Source organism: Xyrauchen texanus, chromosome 32 (genome assembly GCF_025860055.1).
Source record: "Xyrauchen texanus isolate HMW12.3.18 chromosome 32, RBS_HiC_50CHRs, whole genome shotgun sequence".
NCBI classification, from domain to species: Eukaryota; Metazoa; Chordata; class Actinopteri; order Cypriniformes; family Catostomidae; genus Xyrauchen; species Xyrauchen texanus.
The window spans coordinates 12,923,118-12,950,856 of record NC_068307.1 but is presented as its reverse complement, the minus strand read 5'-3'; the positions used below and the strand labels follow the sequence as shown (position 1 = coordinate 12,950,856).

At 36.9% G+C, this 27,739-nt stretch overlaps 4 protein-coding genes across 10 annotated transcripts in view; 2 read left to right on the top strand and 2 right to left on the bottom strand.

Moving 5' to 3' along the window:
• The window catches only part of LOC127625659 (transmembrane and coiled-coil domains protein 1-like), a 28,780-nt gene extending 24,979 nt beyond the window's left edge, over positions 1-3,801 (top strand). For 4 of the 6 annotated variants that reach the window (XM_052100975.1, XM_052100971.1, XM_052100973.1 and 1 more), the window contains exons 8-9: positions 927-1,062; positions 1,592-3,800. In XM_052100975.1, coding sequence (XP_051956935.1) covers positions 927-1,062; positions 1,592-1,906 — 451 coding nt within the window. In that variant the 3' untranslated portion in view covers positions 1,907-3,800. Of the gene's footprint in view, positions 1-926; positions 1,063-1,591 lie in introns of all 6 variants that reach the window. The other 2 variants (XM_052100976.1, XM_052100974.1) reach the window with 2 other exon arrangements.
• Positions 3,802-5,264: 1,463 nt separating this feature from the next.
• On the bottom strand, positions 5,265-7,767 carry LOC127625673 (musculoskeletal embryonic nuclear protein 1-like). Its single transcript, XM_052100999.1, has 3 exons — positions 7,619-7,767; positions 7,343-7,463; positions 5,265-6,300 (listed from the first exon to the last, which is right to left on the bottom strand). The coding sequence occupies exons 1-3, from the start codon at positions 7,625-7,627 to the stop codon at positions 6,194-6,196; spliced, it is 237 nt and encodes a 78-aa protein (XP_051956959.1). The 5' UTR covers positions 7,628-7,767; the 3' UTR covers positions 5,265-6,193.
• Positions 7,768-10,406: 2,639 nt separating this feature from the next.
• LOC127625668 (uncharacterized) lies at positions 10,407-17,857 on the top strand. Of its 2 annotated transcripts, none has more exons than XM_052100993.1 (4): positions 10,407-10,811; positions 13,051-13,153; positions 13,250-13,469; positions 16,576-17,857. In XM_052100993.1, exons 1-4 carry the CDS (start codon positions 10,545-10,547, stop codon positions 16,616-16,618), a joined length of 633 nt encoding a protein of 210 aa, XP_051956953.1. In that variant the 5' UTR covers positions 10,407-10,544; the 3' UTR covers positions 16,619-17,857. The 2 variants fall into 2 exon arrangements, with proteins under 2 accessions (XP_051956953.1, XP_051956954.1); XM_052100994.1 differs by lacking the exon at positions 10,407-10,811 and adding an exon at positions 11,116-11,380.
• LOC127625666 (store-operated calcium entry regulator STIMATE-like) lies at positions 14,801-27,105 on the bottom strand. The gene is made up of 8 exons (XM_052100992.1): positions 26,191-27,105; positions 21,141-21,189; positions 20,854-20,949; positions 20,597-20,718; positions 19,981-20,093; positions 18,382-18,459; positions 17,868-18,017; positions 14,801-16,651 (listed from the first exon to the last, which is right to left on the bottom strand). The coding sequence occupies exons 1-8, from the start codon at positions 26,351-26,353 to the stop codon at positions 16,535-16,537; spliced, it is 888 nt and encodes a 295-aa protein (XP_051956952.1). The 5' UTR covers positions 26,354-27,105; the 3' UTR covers positions 14,801-16,534.
• Between the last annotated feature and the right edge of the window lie 634 nt (positions 27,106-27,739).

Sequence of the window (27,739 nt, the reverse complement as noted above, 5' to 3'; positions counted from 1 at the left end):
TCATGCCCACTTGGCACCTCTAACCATGAGTGACTCCGGAGAAGTAGAGAGTCCAACTCCCATGGAAGTTTGGGTCCAGAGCGAGAACTGTGCATGGAATTAAGTCCAATCTAATTGGTATCGCTCAATTGGTATTGGTATCGCTCAACCTCCTCCAGTCCATACAGGACTATCCCTTTGTTCGCTGCCCATTGGCCCAACCTTTCCCCTATTTTCCTCCTTGTAGGTGGCAAATAATGATTTATGTAGTTCATTTGATTTTAAAATATTTAATCAATTGACAGCCCTAATTTTATTATCACAAACATTTGGAAATTAAACGTGTTAAATTAAAAATAACAAATATAGTTTCATGTTTATTCAAAATGTAACATTAGCCTCATGTTATGCTTGTCATGAAGCAAAAAAAATACCTGCTTCTCGTTACAGGCAAAATCTCGTAAATTCACTCCCTGCTCCGCTCCCCACTTACTCTGGTCTACATAGATTAAGTGTTTCAAAGGTTTTTATTGAGGTGTTTGTCAGGGTCAGAAATTGTGTAGGGCTCGGAGCAAAATGCAATCAAAAGTGACTAAAATACCCCCCAAAAAATGCCCTTTTTTTCTTTTCTTTTTGTAACATGTAGTTCTTAATATTCTATTCTAGGCCTTCTATGTTGATTTAATTTGATGGATAAGAGGTAATATATTCTCTGTCTAATTATAAGTATTTGAAACAGAAGTATGACCCATGTTATATGCCCTCAAAATACAATTATATTTTCTGCCCCTTCATGAAAGTGTTTTTTTTTTTGTGTGTGTGTGTTTCTTTTTTTTTTTTTTTTACAATATTTTATAATCAAAACAGCGCATTTATTTGGATAGGATGATAATGTGCTAGTTGGTTGGTTACTTTCTCACCCTTTATATTTGTTAAATTATCTTTAGGTGTGAGCATTTAGAAGAGCAGTTAAATGACCTAACAGAGCTGCATCAAAATGAAATTCTCAACCTGAAGCAGGAGCTGGCCAGCATGGAGGAGAAAATCGCATACCAGTCTTATGAACGAGCCAGAGACATACAGGTACCTATATTTGTATTCCCTAATTATGCATTTCTCAGACTTTTATCCTAAGTGACTTACATAGGCATGTTCCCTGGGAAGGGGAAACCATGACATTGGCTCTGCTAGCACTGTGCTCTAATAGTTGGGCTACAGGAACTATTATTTCCAGCTTGTATATATTATATGTTGTAAGGTGTGAACCTTTAGAAATAATTTTGTGCAAGTCTTTTTTTGCTAGCAGTTCTAGTATATGGACTTTAAGTGAAACAATATTGAATGCAAAGATAGCTGATTGGAAAGAGCATTTTCTGTATTCCTTAAGCTATTTTGTATTGATCTGGTGGACAACATTTATTCTCAAAGCAATTTATGATTAAATCCATACTGACTTACTATCTAGTTTTTCTAAATATCAATCAGCTAAAATGTACACGTTCTGCTCTATTAGGCTTTGTTTCAATATACTCGCATTGACTGTAGCTGCATTAGTCTGGAGCCTGTGATTTTGTCTATAACCCATAACACCGCTCTCCCTCACTTTCTGTAGGAGGCGCTGGAGGCTTGTCAAACGCGCATTTCTAAGATGGAGCTTCAACAGCAGCAGCAACAGGTGGTTCAGTTAGAGGGTTTGGAAAATGCTACAGCACGCACTTTACTCGGCAAACTCATCAATGTGCTGCTGGCTGTCATGGCTGTTCTTCTAGTGTTTGTCTCGACAGTCGCAAACTGTGTGGTTCCATTGATGAAAACACGTAGCCGTATGCTTTCCACAGTTCTCCTTTTCATAATCTTGGCTTTTCTCTGGCGGAATTGGGAAACCATGTCGCAGTATGCAGACCGATTTCTGCTGCACCACAGATGACCTGCAGGGTGGTTGTTTAATGAAGGGACTGGAGGGTTGGAACTTTAAGAAGACTAACACTGCCTCAGTTGCACTTGGGACAGAGGGACATTGCACAAGAGTGGTGGACATGGATAAATCCCACAACCTCTTTTTTTTTCACCGAAGGAGTGAATTTGTTTACATTTTTGAAGACCTTTTTCCCGTCAACATGAATTGAGTTGCTGAGTTTCCCGTTATTTGTTGTGGGAAATGATGCATGTTGTGTTGTTCATTGTTCTTGTAATTATTGTTAGGATATACATTTATGCAATTTACTGAGTGTGGTGTTGCATTGAAATGAGTGGTTTTAACATGGACTGGATGGAGATTTTTCTCCTCATTTTTAATACCATAGTTACTGCTCTTTTACCTTCTAATCTGTTCCTTTTATTTCTCTCTCTCTTTGCTATGGTCTTCTCCCTTTTAACTCTCCTATAAATTTCCTGTACTCATCACTTCCTTTTTCCACTCACAACCGTTTGCTGCTGTATGGACTTCACTGCTGTTGTCACTGAATGAAGGAAAAAATGGATTCTGTTGGAGAGGAGGTGTCTTGAGTGTGATTTGAATGGGCTTTTAAGACTAGGCCAAAGAACCAGAACATACTGATCCCGAGCAGGCCCAGACTGCCCCTTCTTCATCACTGGCCTGGCCCCATGCCCCCTCTGGCCTGCCCTAGTAGAGGCACAGTCCCCTGATATATGAACTAAACAAACATACTTGAAGAGCAAGAAATGCTCAAAGACTCTCAGTGCTTCCGTACTCTTTCTTATAGCGACAATGAAATAGTCCTTTTTAGTTTTATTTTTTATTTTTTAAAATAAAAAGAATAAACATACTGTTTTAAAAATGCTAAGCTTTGTCTCATGATATTTGTGTAAATTGATATTTTTGCTTCTGTATTGTCATACACATACTAGAAGTAATTGCTGGATGCCTGTGCTCTGAGTGAAAAAAATGTGTGCCTGATGTTAAAGGAATATTCGGGTTCAATACATGTTAAGCTAAATCGACAGCATTTGTTACGATTACGTCAAAAAACGTTTTTTTTTTTTTAGGTAATCATAATAATGTTGATTACCTCAAAAAATCAATTTGACCCTCCTTTTCATTAAAAATAGCAAAATTTGAGGTTACAGGGAGGCATTTACTATGGAAGTGAATGGTGTCAAGTTTTGGAGGGTTTAAATGCAGAATTATGAATTTTAGAATTTTATAAAAGCACTAGCTTTAATTATTTTGTTAACTATTTTTTTACAGTCATCTTAGGATTTAAGAGTCAGTTGACATTACAAAGTTGTAAAATTTGCTGTAACTTCACACAGAAAAGGTTAGTAATTGATTCTATCACAATATATTGTATACATCATCTGGCTATAATTTTGAAAACATGAATATTTTAACATTTACGGATTGATCCCAATGACTTCCAATGGAAGTGCCTTGCTGTGACCTGGATTTTTTATAAAGAAAAGGAGGGGCAAGTCAAAATTAAATTTTTGTGGTAATCAATATTATGCCACTAATATTGATTACAATTATTTTATTTTTAATTAAATCTCAACATGCATTGTCTAGCTGTAGGTTTTTATTTTTTACAAATTATTTTGTTATCTTGGGGGTTTTAGACAGCATTTTTTATTAAACTAGTTGAATGTGGTCTTGTATATTCCTTTACCCCCAACAGGGGACATCAAATAGCTTATTATGGGTTGGATGCATCAGTAGCTGGGATAAGAATATACCCAACACTTTATTAATATGAGGCGCCACCTGTTGGACTGGATGTTTCATAATCATCCAGCAGAATTCTTTATAGTTTATACAGTATTTTACGTGCATTTAATAATTTATTTTAATCAGAGCTTATTGAGCTGGTCAACTAATGTAACATTTAGTTTATCAGAATACATGAAGTCACCCTATATTTTAGTAACTATATTTTGAAATGTAGTAGTAGTAGTATTTTTCCTGTTGAGATTCAATTATGTTTTTTAATTAAGTTTAATTCTTACATGGTTTACTTGTTTTGCAGTTTGAAGAGTTTCACTTATCCAAGAATGAACAGGAAAGTCAGATTTATGTTTTGGATTTTCAAAATGATCAATTTGGATATTGGCAGACTGTTTTATTTTTGGGAATGATATAATGTTCTGTTATTTGTTGATTTAATCATGGATAATTTGCAAGCCTTGGGTATTTAAAGTGGTACAATATTCAGTGAAAAGTTTGCAGTCTTTCTGACATTTAAAATGGTGTAACTGCTGGGGAAATAAAGTAAACCGTTTACATGCGTTATTAAAGTTCACCCGAAAATAAAAAAAATCTCACATTAGCTACTCACTCTCATGCCATCCCAGATGTGTATGAATTTCTTCTGCTGAACACAAACATATTTTTAGAAGAATATTTCATCACCACAATCATGCCACGGTCCAAATCAATGAGAACATTTTTTCCCTATTCTTATGATTGATGTGAACATTAACTCCTGACCCATATCTGTATGATTTTATGTACTGCACTGCTGCCACACGATTGGCCGATTAGATAATTGCATGGATGATTGTTGGTGCCAGATGTGTTGGTTTGAGTATTTCTAACTGCTGATCTCCTGGAATTTGCACACACAACAGTCTCTAGAATTGAATCCGAATGGTGCCAAAACCGTCCAGTGAGCAGCAGTTCTGCAGATAGACCTTGTTGATGAAGGAGGTCAACAGAGAATCGCCTGACTGGTTCAAGCTGACAAAGTCTATGGTAACTCAGATAACCACTCTACAATTGTGGTGAGAAGAATAACATCTCAGAATGCTATTCTGTGATGCAGGTTGGCAATGCTTTGGCAGCACGAGGAGGACCTACACAATATTCGGCTGGTGGTTTTAATGCTGTGGCAGATCATTGTACATGTTCAGCAATATAAAAAGTGTGTGTGAGAAACGGATCAATCTTTTATTACTATAAATTCTACTTCCTTACCAGTAGGTGGCAATATGCACGTAGAATGCAAATCGTCATAAACATAAAAAGAACAATGTGAAAGTGGACATTTATAGTTAAAATGACTTGATTGAAATATTGATCTGTTTCTCACCCACACCTTTCATATACAGTAGCTTCTGAAGTTGTGGAGTTAACCACTGGAGTTGTATGGATTACTTTTATGCTATTTGCTATGCTATTATACACTTTCATTGTATGGACCCACAGAGCTGAGATATTCTTCTAAAAATCTTAATTTGTGTTCTCCAGAAGAAAGTAAGTCACACACCTGGGATGGCATGAAGGTGAGTAAATGATACGAGAATTTTCATTTTTGGGTGAACTATCCCTTAAAAATTGTTAATTGGTGATTTGTGTGAAGTTTATTCATTAAGTTGAGTTCAGTCATTTACAGTTGAATGTCCTTTTTGAAGATGTTTGTCATTCCCCAGGTGTCTTAACTAGCTGAAATTTGTGAATTACTGTGTGAGATGCTTCAGTGATGATGACCCTTAGATTGGAGTGTGATGTTGAAACATATCTCATGGATATAGTGAACAAACATTCATAAATAAGTTCAACCGTAATCTGGGTAAGGAAATACATCTTGGTGTGGCTACATCTTTTAACGAATGAGCATCTGTAAACTGTGTCATGCACTTGGTTTGAAATGACAGACATATTTGTACACGACTTGACAGAAATTATGTTTGGTGACTGGCAATTTTAGAAATGTTTTTATATACAAAACAAGACATTAGAAATTGACATAAGGGTTCAGACAGGTCTTTAAGGACAATGAATGCTTTAACAACAGCTAACAGTAAAAAAATTAATGATAACACTACATTAAGATTCCATTTGTTAACATTAGTTCATGTTAATGTTGTTAACTACCAACGAACAATTCTTTTCCGGCATTTAATAATCTTAATGTTAATTTCAACACATACCAATAAATTTTTTTTAAATCAAAAGTTGTATTAGTTAACATGAGTTAATGCACTATGAACTAACAATAAACAATGTATTTTTGATTAACAAACATTAATAAATGCTGTTAAAAATATATATATTGTTAAATGTTTGTTCATGATACCTAATACATTAATGTTAACAAATGCATCTCATTGTAGTGTATTGTTACTGAAAAAATACAATTATACACAACAAAATTACCCCATTATAGTCAAGAACCTATATGGCATATGCCATCGTAGACATACTGTTTATAAAACACATACAACAAGAGTCTATTTGTTCATCTCTCCACTCAACTTCTCACTTGGCAAACACGCTTCCTGATGGAGGCTTGGGTTTCTCAAATGCTGTCTCAGCTCCTGATCGTACTCCACTGAATACAGACGGTGCAACCTTCCCCATGCGCTCTACACAAGATTATTTAGGTTATATTAAATACAATATAACAATATAATGCAATGTTGTTATTGCACTGTATATTATTCAACAATCATACAATATTATTATTTTATGCAATAATTAAACACTATAGGCTTCAGTGTAATAAAACAATTATAACAGTTTTAGAACAAACCTTACAGAACTTTTATACCTCTTGCTTCTTTTGAAACTAGACACCAAAATGTTTAAAGGGATAGTTCACCCAAAAATGAAAATCATCTCATAATTTACTCACTCTCATGCCATCCCGGATGTGTATAACGTTCTTTCTTATGCAGAACACAATTTAAGCTTTTTAGAAGAATATCTCAGCTCTGTAGGTCCTTACAATGAAAGTTAATGGTGGTAAGACCTATAAAACCCCCAAAATCATATAATGCATCAGCATGAAAGTAATCCATAAGGCTCCAGTGGTTAAATCTATGTCTTTAGAAGTGATATGATAGGTATGGGTGAAAAACAGATACATATTTTAGTCCTTTTTTACTGTAAATCTCCACTTTCACATTCTGACAGTGAAAGTGAAACTAGAGATTTATAGTAACAAAGTTAGTTTCTCACCCAAACTGATTGTATCGCTTCCGAATACATAGGTTTAACCACTGGAGTCATGTTGATTACATTTATGCTGCCTTTATATGCTTTTTAGAGCTTCAAAGTTCTGGCCACCATTCACTTGCATTGAAAGGACCTACAGAGCTGAAATATTCTTCTAAAAATATTTGTGTTTAGCAGAAGAAATAAAGTCATACACATCTGGGATGATATGGGGGTGAGTAAATGATAATCTATTTAAAATTTAGGGAGAACTACACCTTTAATGTTTGTTCTGTTTTAAGTGTTAAATGTACAGGAATCAAATTACTATGGAAAATGGTAATAGTTCTGTTGACTGAGCTTTTCAAAATCTACATTCAAAAATAACCATTTCCATTCAAATCAAAACTTGGTTTCAGTTATTGCTTTATACAAAAAATGTGATTGAAATATAATTGGTAGCAAACTCACCACACTCGACCATGACTTCATATGTTTTGCTCTTGGCCTCACCCTTCATCCCCAGTTTATTGCGGGCTCCTTTCAGGTCTTCCTCTTTGATAACTGGACGCTTCTTCTTCTTTACCTCTAGCTGATGGAGGGAGAATAAATGAATATTAACTAATTCAAAAGAGAAATTTCTTCTTCAGTACATTTTATCTGTAGTTAAGCAAATTGTTAACACACACTTTCATTTTCAGTCACATCACAAATTCTCCAACACTGAATATAGACATATTTGCCTACCTGAGACATATTGTACAGCGGTGGTGTTGTCACTGGACGGAGGAAAGTTGACCCCTTGTGTACTTTGTCTCCTTTTCGTTTTGGCTCTTTTATACCCTGTTACCAGAGCTGGTCTGGTCTCTCTCTCTCTCTGCCCCTATGTTATCATTATATATTATTAGCTCTGCAGTAAGTGACAGAAAGCCTGTAGTGGGTGTTCCCTCTGTCTAATCATGACTACTATGAACAGCTGAACAAAATACAGACAAAAGACATCTTATTACTGTTTCAGTCCTCCTCATATCAATGACGTGTATTTTATTTGTGTATTTGACAGTGCTGAGTTCTAAAAAAAAAAACTCAAGAGCTAAAATGACAAGTGCTGGACTGTTTAAGCAGCAATTACACCTTTTGGTTCATATGGCTGAAATGTTATGGCAATATCACACCGTGATTGACATTCTAAAATGTTAATAAATCACAAATGAATCAAATTAAATTTCAATTTATCCATTAATCTAAATGTTGTTTCACATTGATAATAAATATAATTGTGTATGAGTAAAAGAAAAACTTAATCTGTTACGACAGAGATGCTATCGTAAAGCCTGTAAGTTGCACAACCAAATCACAAAGCACTTTTCTGGGATGGTGAGTCAGCTGAGAATGAGTAGTGATCTTTGCCATTTGTGTGGCCAAAATAAAAATAGATACAGTATTCAGCCAGTCTAAATCCTATTTATTTTATTATTCAATTTCTCTGGCTTTGTTCTGCATGATCCATCATATTTTATTATTAATAAACAAAGCTCCATCTCCACTGCATCATTATTGTACCTTACCCTAAATAATTTAGTCTGTACAAATGTACAAAGTATAATCAGTTTACTTTTTTCTTTTTTTTTTTTTTGTCTTTTCTCACATACTTCAGATCTTTAGTGACCCTGGACTTCATTTAACCCCCTCTACCTCATCCATTTTTTTGGAGTTGTGCCCACACTTTTTTAGTATTCCTCAATCTATCTCTTAAAGGGTATAACAAAAATGAGAAATTTGGTACTAAATTCAATACTAAAATAAATACTATATCACGTTGATTTTCTGTATCCCTATGCGTGTACACATACATATTATACATGTTATTTTTTACTCAAGGTGGCGGTTGTTTCAGTGATCCACTTGAGTTACATTTAACATTGCTATTTGATGAAGAAACAACATGGAAGTGTTGCAAGTGTAACACATGGACAGTATAATATGACTATTGTCATTTGGGTATACCACTGAAACTTACGTGTAGCTCAATATGTTTTTGACATATTTGAAATTTCAGTGTGAAAGTAATGAATCCTGTACTAGGTTTGTACTGATTTGTTGCATGTTGCATAAGTATTCACAGCCTTTGCCATGACACTCAAAATTGAGCTCAGGTGCATCCTGTTTCCACTGATCATCCTTGAGATGTTTCTACAACTTGATTGGAGTCCACCTGTGGTAAATTCAGTTGATTGGACATGATTTGGAAAGGCACACACCTGTCTATATAAGGTCATATATATGTCAGAGCACAAACAAAGCCATGAAGTCCAAGGAATTGTCTGTAGACCTCAGAGACAGGATTGTCTCGAGGCACAGATCTAGGGAAGGGTACATAAACATTTCTGCAGCATTGAAGGTCCCAATGAGCACAGTGGCCTCCATCATCCATAAATGGAAGAAGTTTGGAACCACTAGGACTCTTCCTAGAGCTGGCCGCCCGGCCAAACTGAGCGATTGGGGGAGAAGGGCCTTAGTCAGGGAGGTGACCAAGAACCCGATGGTCACTCTGACAGAGCTCCAGCATTTCTCTGTGGAGAGAGGAGAACCTTCCAGAAGAACAACCACCTCTGCAGCACTCCAGCAATCAGGCCTGTATGGTAGAGTGGCCAGAAGGAAGCCACTCCTCAGTAAAAGGCACATGACAGCCCACCTGGAGTTTGCCAAATGGCACCTGACGGACTCTAAGACCATGAGAAACAAAATTCTCTTGTCTGATGAAACAAAGATTGAACTCTGGCCTGAATGGCAAGCATCATGTCTGGAGGAAACCAGGCACTGCTCATCACCTGGCCAATACCATCCCTACAGTGAAGCATGGTGGTGGCAGCATCATGCTGTGGGGATGTTTTTCAGCAGCAGGAACAGGGAGACTTGTCAGGATTGAGGGAAAGATGAATGCAGCAATGTACAGAGACACCCTTGATGAAAACCTGCTCCAGAGCGCTCTGGACCTCGGAGAGATCTGAAAATGGCTGTGCACCGACGCTCCCCATCCAACCTGATGGAGCTTGAGAGGTCCTGTAAAGAAGAATGGGAGAAATCGTAACATAACAAAATGTGGAAGCGCTGTGAATACTTTACAGATGCACTGTAGTTTATCAGGTGCCATTTTCAGTACATATTTCCGTAGTACAGACTGCCAGTGTAAAATGTTCAAATAAAACCTTTTCAAATCACTTTATTATCCCTCAACTATAAGACGTATTCCAATCTGCAATAAACATCAGATTTACACTACATAATATACAATGTACAGTATACAATACACACAATATAGAATACACATTCTACAATGAAAATAATACATAGTATAAAATATACAGTCGGTCATATTGTGAAATAATGAATCTTATCTAGAGCCAGATGATACACAAATTATCCATTGACTGAAAGTTGCTGAGTAATGTTTGTATTCAATATCGTTTCCTCAAAATGTAGTAAGTCCTCCATCTCTGAAACGCTCTTTGTTGCTCGCTAACGTCATAACGCGATGACGCAAAATCATATTTTGTACCGGATCGTTTGAGTCGGTTCTTTGAAATGAACAGTGAAAAGGTTTCACGGAAAAGAGTAGGACTTCCTAAACACTGAACGAGCTACACTGCGTGCATAGCAAGCGATAGTAGATATGGTGAAGAGGTGTGTTTTGGGTTGTTACCCGCACAAAACCTTATTCCCTTTCCCTAAAATACCCTGGTTGCGAGCTCGCTGGCTTGAATTTCTACATTTTGAGGAAGGAGGGATATCAGAGAGCTCGCGTCTGTGTGGCAGGCATTTTGCACCTGAATGCTTCACAAATTTAAAGCAATACGAAATGGGATTCTCGGGCTTTCTGTACTTGATAGATTCGGCTGTACCAACAATATACACTGTTGGTCCGTCGCCAAGTTTGAAGGTACGTATTCTTGCGATGCCACATCTTTGACTTAAGACCACAGTTAAATGAAGGTTTTTGTGGTCTTTTTCTCCAGGCTAGCTGTAAGATCATCCAGGTGCTAGCGTACTCCTAAACGTTGACAAAACTCACTTTTTAACAGGAATACGCCTTTAAAATCTACTCTCTCTTCCGGGAAAACGGACAAAAAAATTATGACGACTCAACCTGCACTATGCATGTTTTATCCAATCAAATGCCCTAGAATGAGAACGTCCTTTCCCTTAAATGATAAATACCGCCTTCGCTTTGCTATAGCAAACATGGGTCGTCGATGTGTGTTTGGTTGCTCGAACGGGCGCACGTTATTTAGTTTCCCAACCGTGAGTTGGTTGCGAAGTAAGTGGCTGCAGTTTGTTCATTTTGAAGAGAGAGGTATTTGTGCCAACTCGCGGCTGTGTGACAGGCATTTTTCTGAGGATTCCTTCACCAATTTGGGGATGTTCAGCGAAGGGATGGTGCCTAACCTTGTGTTAGCAGAAACAGCCATTCCAACTCTGTACACTGTAGGGGCTTCCCCTCCAGCACAAGTTAGTATCCTTTCCCCCACCCAAGAGACTAAAATTGCATTAAATTAAATTAGTTACTTTTTTAACATGACCTTGATTGTCTCAACTTGATATGTTAGCCATCAACTAGAGCTCTTAGGTGTCAAAAAATATAAAATAATGTTTACAATATGTGTTCCAGGCCGATTCTGGCTAAGTGTTAAAATGGTAGAAAAAGACAATTCCTCTTCCAGTATAATATACTAAAATTATTGATGACTCATCTTGTTCACAGGGGTGTATACAAATGTGTGTCCAATAAAATGCCCTCTATTATGAGAATGACCCCTCCCACAAATACTAATATGGAGCTCAACAGTCTGGATCCGCAAGTTAAAATCCCATGAATTTTTTTTTCCACTGACGAATTGATTTTCAACGATAAATTATAAGGCTGACCTAACACGAGCTCTGAGGTTTTTCATCGATGGTATATGCCTTTGTTGAATCCATTAGTCCGTGTTATTTCAACTTTTTTTTAACATCGTGTTTAATAGCGTAATTCCTGGTGAACAACTACACTTCCCATGGTCCAGCAGAGAGAGATCCACCAATCAGAGAACCGCATCCAACAAAGCTTGCCAAAAAGTCCAGCAGTGACCACCTACTTCCATGACGCACTTTGAATGAAGCAATCGAATTTGTATCCCTACATCCTCAAACTACATGGCTATATATTTGTTTATATGAATATTTTAGAGTACATTTTAAATATATTGTTTCTATACTTATAATCAACAACCTAAAGTGAATCATTTTTATATTTCCATCTTTTTACTTTGATTACAATATCGGTTGACAACTAATTGCGAATTATGTATATTAAATGGCCGATACAAAATATCTAGAGAGCAGGATGGCTGAAATAAATGCAGATAAATGTCATACAATTTAACAAGAGCAAATCAAAAGTGCACAACATTTCTAAAGTGAAATATTTCTACAGTAATATTTTCTCAAATTTGCATAAACTTGAAAAGAAAAAAATATTGAAAGCGAAAAGTGTTGACTATTCATTGCCAGATATATTTGTAGATTCTGTAACTGACACAAGGGAAAGTTAACACTTCTGTTAATTGGCCAAGCAAACCCTGTTATCGGCCAATGCAGATAATTGCACAATGGCCAAATATTGGCTGATAAATTGGCCTGGCCGATATATCAGTCTATCAAAATTCTTGCACACAGTCTTGAACCTTTGTATTTTTGTCTGATTTTCAAATACTTTTTTGCTTCAAATCAAACTTTGTAATGTTGTGATTCTCCTTAGAGCTGGTTGGTTTGGTTCATGGCTCAAAACGACATTTATTAAGAACTTTATGAAAAGCCTACAGAAAAAAATGAATGGGGAAAAATGCTTCCTGAACCTAGACGGGAGGAAAAATTATTGGGCACTGTTGCGCTCTATTCTCAACATTGTTGCTTAGCTGGACATGCCCACAACCTGTCCTCAGCACTGTTGCTGGAATTTGCCACTGAGCTCTCAGTGACAATCTCATCGCGTTGTTGATGCTGCAAGTCGCTGGCAGTGTGAATGGGAGAGTAGAAACTAAACTAGGGAATGCCTTATAGTAAATTATACATCATGGCTTTTTTTGTAAGCTTTTACAATGAATGTTTCAAATGCCTTGTATGTTGCAACTGTCCCACAGCCACTGACACGAGAGATGGGCTGCCAATGTAATGGTCCACTTTTGAAGAACGCATCAGTCCAAGCAGTACGCACCCAAAAAAAGCCAAAAATACGTAGCAAAGGTAACCGTTTAACTAAAATATTCACCACATTCCCTGTGAGTAAATGGTTCCTTGTGTTGTGCTTAATTGGTTTGATTTTCCTTTGTGTGATATCAGCGATTCAAGTGAAACCTCTTGTGAGTCACTGTGCTAGCGTGTCCTGCTCCGAAGAGGACTTTATCATCAGTCCCAAATCTCCATTCACATTATTACCAGTTAAAAGGCCACGAATGGAGGATAGCACAGATGAGTCCACCGAGGGGTCATCACACTCCACAAAGAAACCAACAGATTCCACTTTCCACATGCCCACTGTCAAACAAGAGGACGATGTAAAGTAAGTTTATCTTAAGCAGTCCTGCTCAAACCTGTAAACAACCAGTTCTGACTCCATAGCTGCACATTATAGGTGGGTAAAAATATAGATGTTACCAATTTATCATGGTATTCATTTGAACTTTCTCGATATCAATTATTAAATTCCAAGATAGATATTTACTTTATGCACAACCCTCTAATACAATGAGAGGAAATCACTCATATTTACAACAAAATTCCACCCTTTGCAACTCAAATGTATATATTTGGCAGTTAGCTGGTAAAGGTTTAGATTTCACTCACCAGTGATTGTGTAGTATACTGGTGAATTACAGTATTCAGCAGTGAGATCCTTTTTCTGTGTGTTGAGGGTAAAAATTTATCCGTGTAATGCGTGTCGAGATCCACGCAACCCATTTCTCATTAAAAAATGTCTCTTAATACTCTTTCTGCTTTCTACAATCAGTTGTTTATCAAAAACAACAAAAAATAAACATTTAATTCTAATTATGCATAGCACAGATGAGGTAAAGCCATTTTAGTCTCTCTACTTAATATTAGCTTGTTTACAGATGTTTTTTTAAAGAGACCGGGTTTAGCATTTGTAAATCAATGTAAATACTTGTAAATAGTACAAATTATGCAATATAGTATCATATTTATTGATATTACTTGGTTTACAAATATTTCTAAACAAAATATTTATGTATACAGTTAAAATGTGAATTCTCATGCACGTCTGCAGGCATGAGGCATTACTGTGACATGTGAAGGGGTGTGACAAGGAACAAAGAGAAGAGACATGTTGAATTTGTTGAGCAGAAAACAAATTGTGACAAGTGTTTTAGAAAATAACTGATTATAAATTTTAGAGAAGTAGTTTTACATTTTTAGTGGATTACTTTTTAGTAATTTAATCTAAATGTATTTTACATACATGGTATTGTTTGTAGAATTTTGATGAAAGTAATGAATATAATCCATTTTGGAATAAGGCTGTAACATAAAAAAATGTGGAAAAGTGAAATGCAGTGAATACTTTACCGATGCACTGTAGTTTAAATAGATTATATTTTACAAGAGGCTAGGTACATTAGAGAACAAGCTGAGGCATTACTGGATTAACACATAATGGGTCTGAAACTGTTAGCTCATTTACTATTCACTACATAGTGCACACATTCATGACTTTATTACATAATGCTTTGCACCCAGAACGATGAAGAATAAAAGTCTTAAAATCCTATAAATGTATAAAATAAAATCTCTCCCTATATTTTTTTTGTCACATTGTTTCACGTCAAGTCTAAAGTGGTTAATATCTGCAATAGCACATAACTCACTAGTAACCCAGTGGTTAGGATTCAGTGTTCTCACTGCCGTGGCTTGTGTTCTATTCAGGAAACATCCTTTTTGCAATGTCAAAATTAATTTTTAAAAAAGAGAAAATAGGCATAGAAGATATGTTACAGAATTATACATAGGACACACAAAAACAGACTGAGACACACCTATTTTTTTGACAGTTTATTGAAAAAAGCATACATAATAATGCAAGATCGTTCTTTGTCAGTAATTGTAATCATCTAATACAGTTTAGAACTTATAACCCTTCTCCGTTTTTATATTTGGTTCTTTCTCTCACCAGCAACTCTAACAAAGATTGCGCAGTAATAATAGTCAGAGTCAACCCGGAGAGGAAAAGGCAGTTACAATTCCATCAAGACAAGATCCTCATCAGTAACCATGTTCATCCAACAGGCCTAATCACAAAGCCTGGGTTCAAATTAATCCTTTAAAAATGCACAGACAAGCAAACATATTACGGTCACTCACACAATCTTGGTCCATTATTGTCAGTTAACTTGTTGAAACAATAAAAGACTTGCAGTTCTCACTGCCACTCTGGGCTGAATGTGTAAAGTAAGTTATCTGTAAAACATCCTAAACCAAGAATTAAAACCTACAGACATTTTCACCATATCACATTCTTCAAAATAAGTAATACAAACAATAAGAATTCTGCAGTACACGGAAAAAAGGCATCACTTTGTAACTATCTGTGTGTAGGGACAAAGAACAAATAGCCTCTAGATTAGTGTTTGACAGTGTCTGAATTGTTGTATTTTTAAGACGTACAAAACTGCACACAAAATGACACAAAGAACTGTGCAAGAGATTAATGAAGCATCCTGCACCAAAGCATCTACTCTGTAATGAGTAGCAAAACATGAGGAAACAAAAGACTCCCACACAGACGAAACAAAAGACACCCACACAGACGTAACAAAACAACAAATAAATACGCAAGGAAAAAAACACACTTTGTGGCAGAAAAACAGTCACACACTGAACTTTGGGGCAGATATACTTTTAAAAACCAAACAATCTGACAAGCATGCCATTACAGATTATGATGCTGTTGGCAAATTTATTCCTTAATATTTATCGGCACAATTACCAAAACAATTCTTCTCCAAAGCTACACTAGCAAAAGTGATTTGGAACTGGCTATAAGCAACCTTAACTAGTTTGGCTATTTCAGCATCACGGTCACATACATATGGTTAAGTAATTATCTCAGAAGAAAGTCTGTGTTATTTGTAAAGTGTGATGGACATATAGAATAAACCATACTGAAAAGTTAAAATTCAGAGTTTCTCAGTTTAAAGGCTGGAGTAATGCATAGTGGAGTTGTAGCCAAGATCTCCCACTGTTGTACATCAGAGGTCAATGTGAGGCGATCGTGAATGTGCAAAAATCGGACCGACTGAAAAAAAACTATGTGGTCCCAAAATCCTTGTCACCGTCAACATAACTCAATGTTAACAAAAATTGTTCTGGTACTGGTAGATGTCTCAGAATAGTAGGAGGCACCTCTCATGTGTATGCATGGGTGGAAATGCAGTGTTTGTAGACCGACTAGAGCCTAGTCCTTTTATTAAGTGAAATTGCTCTCAATGCCACTTGTTAGGAGTTTATACACATTATGCCCACCAGTTGCTGATCCATGTCCAGGTGTAAAGCTCAGGTTAATGAGGTGGGGTCATGGGAGTGAGGAAGACCTCAAGTCTACATTGCAACTCAGACTGGGATACCAAGACGGTGTTTCTTTTTCTTAACAGGCTTGAGCCCTGTGATTCTTCTTATATCGTCGTCACCATCTGAATCCTCCATTTCGTCATCTGCAGAGAACAGGATCTGACCAGCACAAAAGGGGACAAGAGAAAGTTTGACTTGTGTTTTTCCCCCCCTTAGAATCAGGTGACATTGATTACATGTCTAGTTGAACAAATCCTAAAAAATGTTCACCCCAAGTGGAATACTCCCAAACCAAATGTGTAAAGTGCTACAGCCATGATAAAATGAGTTATATTCTACATATAACCCATGATGAGCAACTCTCGAAGAGAGAGGACTACAATCACTTGACCAAACCATCTTATACATATGTGTCAAAATATTTATATTTGACAGTTAAGTGGAGTGTGGATGGAAATACTAAACCTGAGATGATAGAGGACCATGTGGCCTGTCTTGTTCTCGCAAACAAGTTTCATGCTCAAATTACTTGCCTTGTGTCAAATCTATCACCACTGAAACAGTGAGTTAGTTTAAAGTTGGGTGAGTTGAGAAGGATATGCATTTATTTAACAGATGTAAAGCACTAAGGCCAATCAATGAAAGAAAGTCAACACCAGAGAACTTGAAGACATTAGTAACAAAGAGGATTCTAGGAAACCATGTACACAGTGTTAAGTCATTTGTATTAGTTTGTTCCTGCCAACAAAAATCCTCTATTTGTTTTTGTAATCTGTCTTTCAATGAAAATGAAGTGTACCCAAAGTTCATAACCGGATATGCTAATGTCGTTCATGTCGGAACAGTCTCAAAGGAACGCCAGCTTCATTAGATTGTTGAAGTGGCTGAAGTTTTGGGAAAGATTTTTACATCAGTGAAGGACAGCCAAACAACTTGTGTAACTATCTTGCAAAATAGAGTGGAATAAAAGGAGGTCCTCTTTAGAATATACACATAAATAACTCAAAATATTAATGTTTTCACTCCAGAAAGTGCTTTGTTAAAGAAGACAAAGTAAGTCCATGTACAGATTCAGATCTCCCTGGTCAGGTCTGACAGTTTAATACATTCCATTAATTATTGAAAGTTATAATTTATGTAATCCATTATAAGATTCTCTGATGTATTAAATGTATTACTTTGATGAGATGAAATGTTTAAATTTATTTGACCGAGCAAAGACACAATTTATCTAATTCCCAATAAAAACACGTTAAGTTTATATTTTTTGGCATTTTCAATGTATGTGACCAGAGTGCAAGTCTATGATGTTGCTGGTAATAAACCATCTTCTACATGGCTGTTGGATGAAATTAATTTAGCAAGTGTAACGTACCTCTGATTCAGAGTCATCGTGTGACAGGGCCCGTCTGTAGCGCACTTTGCTCTTGCCGCGGGGATCATCTACTGCCTCCCTCTCCTCAAGTTTGGCTTTTGTTCTACCCTTCTTCATTAGGAAGTTATCTACTACCCAGAACATCAGAGCCTGGGTAAACACATACACACACACACACACACACATTCAAACAAATAGGTGTTTTACAGTGATAGAACTTCCTATCATACATTTTCCCACTTTTAATAATTTGTTGTTCTTCTCAGATTTAGTTCAGGCTGCCACTGAAACAAGCAACATCAAATTACTTTAAACAAAGTGAGGTGAAAAAAAAATAAATATAATAATATTGTGCATTTATAAAAATATAAAACATTTTATACATTAACCATGCAGCACCTTTGGTAAACAATTTAAAGAGTAATTTGATACATTTTTGTAACATTGCAAATCAGTCTGATATGGCTACAGTAGATTAGCCTCACTCCTAATCAAAAACTTGACAGTCACTTACGTTCACGAAAAATGGAACAATTAGCATGACGATGGCTAGCTCCAGACGAGGGTTTGTAATGGGGTTGAGTGTAGACAGCTGTCCAACAAACAAACACACACGGCAATCATAAACATAAATTACCTAAAGACTTAAGTTTACCATCCTTTCAATATTATATAAATGTAAATTAGGATTTATATCATTTTAAAAAAATCATTTAACCAAAAATTTGAATTTGCTCATTTACTCACACTTATGCTGTCTCAAACCCATATGACTTACTGTCTTCTGCAAAAGCCCTATTCAGACGAGATTTCTTAACGACGTTTGAGTTACAATTATCATCACCCAACATCTGAGCTTTAATGTACTGATATTACAGAGGTGGGGTGTCTTTACGGCATTACAGAAGGTTGAACACAATTTAGATGATAAAATGAATGTATCTTTTAAACTTTATTATTTACAATTTTTATTTTAAGAAATTTTATTAATTATACATTAAAAATTGCTTGTATTTAAAATTAAAAATGACTAATTAGTCTATTAAAATAATTTTTTCATGAATTAACAGAAGTGGCTGCTTATAATAAACCCAATGAAATAAACATGAAACTATACTTATCTGTGAATTATATAATTATAACATTATGTAATTGAGTGGAGAAATTAAGGTGCGTAATTACAGTGGCCAGTCTTTGCAGTTTCTGCGATTTTGCTCTCCTTGTTTTTCTTCTTATTTTTTTGTTGGATTGGAAAGAATCTACCGGTACATCCAAAGTGAAAGGTGCGCAGCAGGCAGATGATTGCCGCATAAGATCTTAACGGTGAGCAACCACAGAGATTTGGACGGGATGAGATTTCCCGGAGGACCCTTGAGTTAACCGAAGATCTGTAGGTAATTTGCTTTGTAATTTTTACAGAAGTTGTGTGAGAAAACCACAGACATGTCAGATTCGGACAGGATTGAAATCACAAAGTATGTCTATGAAACACAAATTTCCCTAACCTCAGGGAAATCTAGTCCCATTCAAATAGGACTAAAGATATTTTAATGGAGATATGAGGTGTGTTTTTGTCTAAACGGTCCATATAAATCATGACATTTTCAGTCTCCTTGGCACAATTGTGACTTAAAGCTTGATTACACTTCCTGGTGCTAGCCGCATGAGCAGTCATGATCATGCTAAGGAGACTGCAAATGTCAATTTTTATTGAGAAAAAGGAGTTCCATTTTGGTCTGATTTTCACCAAAAACAAAATATTCAGAAGACACGGATTAAACCAGTCGAGTCATATGGATTACCTTTATTCCTCCTAAATGTCCTTTTTGGAGCTTGAAAGTGTTGGACCCCATTGACTTGCATTGTATGGACAAAAACACCTCATATCTCCATTAAAATATCTTGTGTTATATAATGTGTTCCACAGTTGTATGAGTTTAAGATGGCAAAAGGGCAAATATAGATGAGAGAATTATAATTTTTGGGTGAACCTTAACTTTAACAAAATATATCAATGCTGTAAACTGAGGCAATCTCGGAATATTGTAAATGTAAAGTTTAAAAACATGAACCACAACCTACAGTCCCATTAGTGATGAGAGACCTGACTGACCTTCTTCCACTGTGGGATGAGGAGGACCAGCATGATCATGACCTTCTCAAACATCATGATGAGTATATAGAGAGCACACTGACCTGCCCAGGCACTGCACTGTACTGGCTCGCCTACACATGGCCATCGTAACAAACACAAGCAAAACACAAATAAAATCATCCCCTGAAACAGCTCTGCGGAAGTGTCTAATAAAGCATTAAGCCACGAGAGGCTGTGCGTCATAGTGTTCATCATGAGTAAGGGGTGTTCCAATGGAAAAACACAAGTCGGCCCCTTATACGTGTGGTAAAATCACAGTTATGCATGGACTGGACTCAAGTGTATTATTGCTTTTATAAATGAAAGAAACAGCACAATGGTAAAAACATTAAAGTTCAATAAACAGTTACCTTTATTATTAATATTATCAGAATACCAATTCTTCTGCCTAGTAATTTAGTTCAGTAATTCAGCAATAATGCACAATCACAGGTCTGATTACAGTGATTTAATAATGGCTTTGAAAGCATCATATCCAATCAATTTTATAATTTGTAAAGTGCATGAAACATCTTTGGTACATTTTACTCTAAACAACTGTATTTAAAGTTATTAGTAAGGCTGGTCCTCATACCATACTCTCCAAAACGTAATGAGTCCCACTGTCTCCATTCAACCACAGCATTAACAGCTTTTATGCCACCATAGATTACCAGCATGCCCAGTGTCGCATCCAATAGGAAATTAATGAGGTATCTATGGAAACAACACAAGGAATGTGCTTACTGAGAACAGCCTATAATAGATATGTGTATCACAAACACAAAACACTGCCGGAACGTACAACGATGTGTGGGGGGAACATTGACGACAACACACACATAGACTCACAGTGAACATGGGTCCTCCTCTGCGAGGTCAGACAGGTAGACATTGGCAAAGTGAATGAACAGCATCCCTATGGCCTGTTTGGAGGTGTCCAGAAACCTGAGGGGAGGGGGGAGGGTCAGTGAGAGGGAGCAGACCTGGTTAGAACTCACCTTAACCAGTCAAACCCCTCACCTAAGTGAAGAGAATGGGGCTCTAGACGGTGGCTAGACAAGTCAGTGAAGTGTAGCATTGGCCCTACATGTGTTAAAATATCTAATGCTTGCTAATCACACAAAATGGCGCTTTACCAGATTCTCCAGGGTCTCCGTTCGTGTTTGGGCTCCCTGAAGCGTTTCACTGTGGATGAGAAACAGAAGGCTATTATGGTGGTAGCAATAGAAAAGGGGTGATCAATAATGATTACCACATGGGTGTAGTACTGATGCTCAAAATTGTTTTCTGGATCTGGTGTGCTGCTACAAAAAACATAGTAGTCGATAAATGATATTCACATGGGCATTCAGATCTCGAAAGAGTAAGATGTGAATGAGGAACGGCATTATAACAATTTAAAGGGCTTCCTACACACATGCAGAGCAAATTAAATACAGTTATTGTGGTCAGTTATGTGTGGTCACACATTTTATTACATTTCATTAGTCAACTAAAATAATGCAGAGTATTAATTATCTTTTATTTAATCTCATAACCTTTTTATTTTGTCAAAATCCAAAACTTTACATTTTTTTCTTATCTTGGTAAAACAATGCACACATGTTTGAAAAAAACATTAAAAGGAATATTCAGTTCAATACAAGCATTGGCTCAATCGACAGAATTTGTTGCATAATGCTGATGTACACAAAAACAAACTTCAACTTAAAAGAAGCAAAAATTCAAAACACTAGCCACAAGATGTAAACTATATGTGTGTTATTGATTATTATAAAAGCTTCTTTTATATTGATTATCACAAAAATTCATTTTCACCTGCCCCTCCTTTTCTTTAAAAAAGTAAAAATCTGGGTTCCAGTCAGGCACTTACAATGGAAGTGAAATGGATAATCCGTAAACCTTAAAATACTCACTATTTTAAAAGTATAGCCACAAGACACAATTTTGAAGGGTTGAAGGCTTATTTTTATAAAAGCACTTAGCTACATTAATTCTTCTGTTAAAACGTGTGTAGTATTTGTGCTGTAAAGTTTTTTAAATCATCGTTTTTACTGTCTTTTGCAGGTTAGGGATGTTAAGTTTTCATGGAAACGAAATTGTAAAAGTGGATTTAACTTTACACAGATAAGGTTAGTAAGTGATTTTATCACACTAGCCTTTATGCAAGCCATTATACTGCTGATTGAGCATAGCTTGTATTGAACCTTGAACATTCGTTTGATGGGAAGTGATGGTTGTAGCTTACGTATACATTTTATTAAAACGTCTTTCCAGTAGGTTCTTTTATATCAATGAGAAAGTGTATGCCAGTGCACACGAGCACAAAGTTAACAACCAGGTGGCTGGGAATGACACACCACATAATATCAAAGCATCAGAGAGGGTGCTGCCAAGCAAAAACCAATATGCTTTTCTTATGAAACCTGTAAATGTGTTAACACAACACATATTCTTTAATTAAAGCACTTTGTCAGGTTCACACAGTGGTGAGAATACAGGTGCAGCATGCATTGCATTACTCACACTGATATGCCTGGACCTGCCTACTTCTATGTCAAATCACTCAAGACCTTCTGGATTAACAGAGTCTTCAAAGGGGCTACCTGACCTGATGGAACCCAGAAGTCCTGGCACAATTCAGCCTTGTTTTCCATTACATAAAAACCCATATGTATAACACAGTCTCTGTTTGGTTTGAAGCAGTTTATTACTGCGCCACCAAACAATTAAAAAAAATAATCACTCACTGCGTAGAAATAGCCATACTTTACTAGTGTATAGTGTGTCAAAAACAATATACCAATGGAGCAGTATGTCCGAATCCTCAGTATTCATAAAACAGTATGTGAGAAATACCAGATGTCCGACTATTTCTGGCGAGATTCTGAAGTTTGGATCGACTGGACACTTTATGATCCCATAATCCCTTGGGAACTGAAGAGATGTCACGTTCAAAACACTGGATTTAAAAGAATAGCAGTGAACCGCATGTCGGACAGCTCTTTTAAATTGTAAGTGATATATACACCAAGAAAGTTGCTCCTTGTGCTGAAATGGTGCTTGATTAAAATAAAAAAAGTAGAGTAGATTATTTCTGTGGTTGCTGTTATTACGTCATATATTTAGGTGGCGGGTCAATAGAGCGCAATAGTCTGGTTACGGAAGTAAAAATCCCATTGATTTTCAATGCTAATTTATAAACCTTAAAAGACAGGCCTACCATGAGCTTTGAGGTTGTTCAGCGATGGTATATGCTTCCATTGAAGCTATCCGTCTGCATTATTTCAACTTTGTTGTTTAAAAAGTGTAATTAATAGCAGAAGTCCTGTTGAACAACTACATTACCCATGGTCCAGCACAGATTTGAGCATCTCAAATAAGAGAACCACGACCAACAAAGCCCACAAAAATAAACCTGGATGAGACTGGCCACTTCAATGATGCACTGTGAATGACACAAACATGTCAGAATCAGAATTAGCTTTATAGCCAAGTATGCTTACATATACAAGGAATTTGTCTTGGTGACATAAGTTTCCAGTGCACAAACAACAAGACATAATAAAATAAATACAACTATATAATACAAATAAAAAGTGAATAGAAAATATAAGTGTATAGAAATAAGACCAAAAATTATACATACGCATGTACAAATACAAATCTGCTATATACGGATGCAAGGGAATATAATGCAGAAGAGGTAGGGCTTGTTCTGTTGGATAAATATAAATAGACTAAACTGTGTATTGTATGTATTTATTGCTCAATGGGAACAGTTTTAACTGTTCATGAGATGGATAGCCTGAGGGAAAAAAACTGTTCCTGTGCCTGACGGTTCTGGTGCTCAGTGCTCTGTGGTGCCGGCCAGAGGGCAACAGTTCAAGAGGGTAGTCGGCTGGGTGAGTGGGGTCCAGAGAGATTTTTTCCAGCCCTTTTACTCACTCTGGAAGTGTATAGTTCTTGAAGGCAGGGGGCAACCAATTATCCACTCTCCCTACACTCTCAAACTACTTATATATTTGTGTATATTGGAATATTTTACATTTAGTATATTTTTTCCATACTTATCATAAACAACCGTAAATCAACAGTTGTATATATTTCCATAGTTTTATATTTGATTATGTCATTCACAATGCTTCATGGGGTTGTAGTCCAAGTACACCGAGTCACAGACTCCTGTCTTACCTTTGTCTTTTTGTCCTATTTTCAAATAATTTTGTCGTTAAAATAAAGTCTGTAATGTTGCAATTCACCTTGGAGCTGGTTGGTTTGGTTCATGCTTTACAACTCTTTAATGGAGTAGGTTATGAAAAGTCTATGGAAGAAATGAATGGTAAAAATACTTTCGGAACCTAGACAGCTGAAAAAATGGGCGGACACTTTGCACTTTATATACAAGTCCCTGAATGAAGTATGTCCAAATTCCATTCATACAACAGTTGTGGACAAAAATATTGCCACCCTTGGTAAATATGCACAAGGAAGGCTGTGGAAAAAAATCTGCATTGCTTATCCTCTTGATCTTTCATTACAACTAAAATCTAACATTTAATTGAATAAAACAATTGAAACAGGGAAAATATCTCATTAAATATTTTCTCCAAAAAGCATTGGCCATAATTATTGGCACCCTTTTATTCAATACATTTTGCAACCTATCTTTGCCAAGATAACAGCTCCGAGTCTTCTCTTATAATGCCTCATGAGGTTGGAGAACACCTGGCAAGGGATCTGAGATCATTCCTCATGACAGAATCTGCACTGGTGGACTCCGCTTTAGTTCACCCCACAAATTTTGTATGGGGTTCAGGTCAGGGGACTGGGATGGCCGTGGCAGAATCTTGATTTTGTGGCCAGTAAATCATTTTTGTGTTGATTTCTATGTTTGTTTTGGATAATTGTCCTGCTGGAAGACCCAATCAGGGCCCATTGTAAGCTCTCTGGCAGAGGCAGCCAGGTTTTGATTTTTTATCTGTTGGTATTTGATAGTCCATAATGCCATGTATCTGAACAAGATGTCCAGGACCTCTGGCATAAAAACAGTACCACAACATTAAAGATCCATCACCATATTTAGACGTGGGCATTGGGTACTTCATCATCTCGGTGTGTGTCAAACCCATCTCTGGTGTTTACTGCCAAAAATGCTCTCTTTTTGTTTCATGTGACCACAGAATCCGGTCGTATTTGAAGTTCCAGTAGTGCCTAGCAAACTGAAGATGTTTGAGTTTGTTATTGGATGAGAGCAGAGGCTTTTTTCTTGAAACCCTCTGAAACAACTTGTGGTGATGTAGGTGAGGACTGATTTTATTTTTTTTACTTTCTGAACCCAAAACCCAATTAATTTCTGCAATTCTCCAGCTGTGGTCCTTAGAGATTCTTTGGCCACTTGAACCATCCTCATCACTGAGCGTGGAGACGATATAGATACACGTCCTTTTACAGGCCAATTCTTAAGATCTTCAGTTGATTGGAACTTCTTAATTATTGCCCTGATGGTGGAAATGGGCGTTTTCAGTGCTTTGACTATTTTCTTATAGCCACTTCCCATTTTGTGAAGCTCAATAACCTTTTGCCACACATCAGAACTATATTCTTTAGTCTAACCCACTGTGATTGATGATCAAGGGAATTTGGCCCATGTGTTACCTCACATATATATATATATATACCACTGTGAAACAGGAAGTCATGGCTGAACAATTTCATGTTCCTTGTCACCTAGGTGCACTAAAATGTTTTAAATATGAATGATTTTTTTCACAGCCTTTTTTGCTCATATTTACCAAGGGTGCCAATATATTTGGCCACCACTGTATGCATAGGCTACCTAAAGAACGTAGCGTTTTCCCGGCCGAGAAGTGCCTCCATATAAAATACATACATACTCAAAAGTATGTGATTTCACACAACAGGTTACAGAAAACTCCCAAGGTCTTCCATTGGTTGTAAAAACATACAGCCCCGCCCCAAGCTCACGCCATTGGTCGAGCCAATGTCGCTGCATTGATGTGGACAGAACCCTCAAACAAACAGAGGAATGTTTTGATAATGCCACAGAGTTACACTTGTAGGTAAAATGAACCTAAAAAATTACTTTACCAAGGAAGACTTTTAATGACACATTTAACGTTACATGAATGGTGATACATTTAAGGCATTAGTCTCTGTACTTACACATTAGGGTGCTGAAGGCCACCACTCCCAGCAGGCCCTGCAGGAAGATGCCAAAGGATTCCATGAAGTCCCCGTTGGAGCAGCGCCGGGTATCAGCATCAGTGGGTGAAGAGTTGGAGGATGCAGACAGCAGCTGACCCCGGGACAACACACCACCCGCCATTGCACAACAGTTTAGTCGATCACTCACGGGTTCTTTAAAACTATATGCCCCACAAATGATAAGCAGTGATGGCGACCGATAGCACGATGACACAGTTACCGTAAGCACATACTGAATTCCCTCTCTCCGCTCCTACTGAAAGATCACGAGCCTCCAATCACGCCGAAATATTATAATATATCATATTGAAACTCAATGGAAGGCGCCATCCAGTTGTTAGCTACATAACATCGGTCAGCAGGTTGTGCTGTATAAGCATCCTCCTTAGCATCGAGCAACCATGCTTTAGACTGAGATGTCTAGTTTGCTGTTGATGCACTTTATACTAACCAACGCAAGTTGTCTTATCGGAAGGATCAATAATAGACCGGGTTTTGTTTGCAGGTAGAATGCAATTCTGTAGGATTACAGCTTAAACTTATGCAGGAAGACTGTCTTCACATCTACATCAGCAGCTACTGCTAGGGAAGTCAAGAGACGTTAAAACTTCCAGTTAAGAAATGCACATGGATACAACTATAAGCTGATCTGACCTTTGCTGCCGTTTTTAAAGCTCTTTTAAGAGTTCTGCTAGAAAACACAGCTTGTAAAAAAATCCTGCCGACGCCTTTTACAAGAGAAGAGTTTGCTTGGAACCAGTATAGATATACATCTGCGTCCGGTCTTGTCACATACGTATCTGAAGCGACATATTATCCATATTAAAGGCAGGACTCTTCCTTGGACACCATATCCACTCATTTACGCGACGTTCGTACTGCGTCGTCACTGTGTCATGTATTACTAGAGCATCATGGGATATGTAGTTAGTTCCAATACTCGAATTTGATTGGACGATCGACGTACCAGTAGTACTGATATGTCAGAATGAGCCTATATTAAAGCACACAAACGGTGCGATTTTAGCCGTAAAGAACGGATCGGTTTAGCCATTTCTAATTGATCTCTTTTTCACTTCATAGCGAAGGCTGGAAGCTTTTTAGCACCAAAATAAAAATACATAAATTCATGCATAGATGTGTAATTAATGCTGTATCTATCAATTTTATCATTCTATTGCGGCCAAATACAGTGAAGGGAAATGTAGTTTTGTCGCATACGCTTGTCGCTGCATTAACCAGCTAAATGAGTCTTATTTTCTGTCATTCTTAATTAACAGTACAAAAAGTGCATGCAAAATAAACTGCACTTTCAAAATTAAAATGAAAACTGAATTACTACTAATAACAAAAATTGACATGACCCCATCTCAGAGTTATGGCTAGAAGAAAATCCAGAGTATCCCACTCATAGTTTGACTTTGTGGTGTCATTCATGTGCACTTAACTCATAATAACTACCTTATTGACTAGTAGCGGGCTTATTTGGTAAAAATTTGTTTCAGGA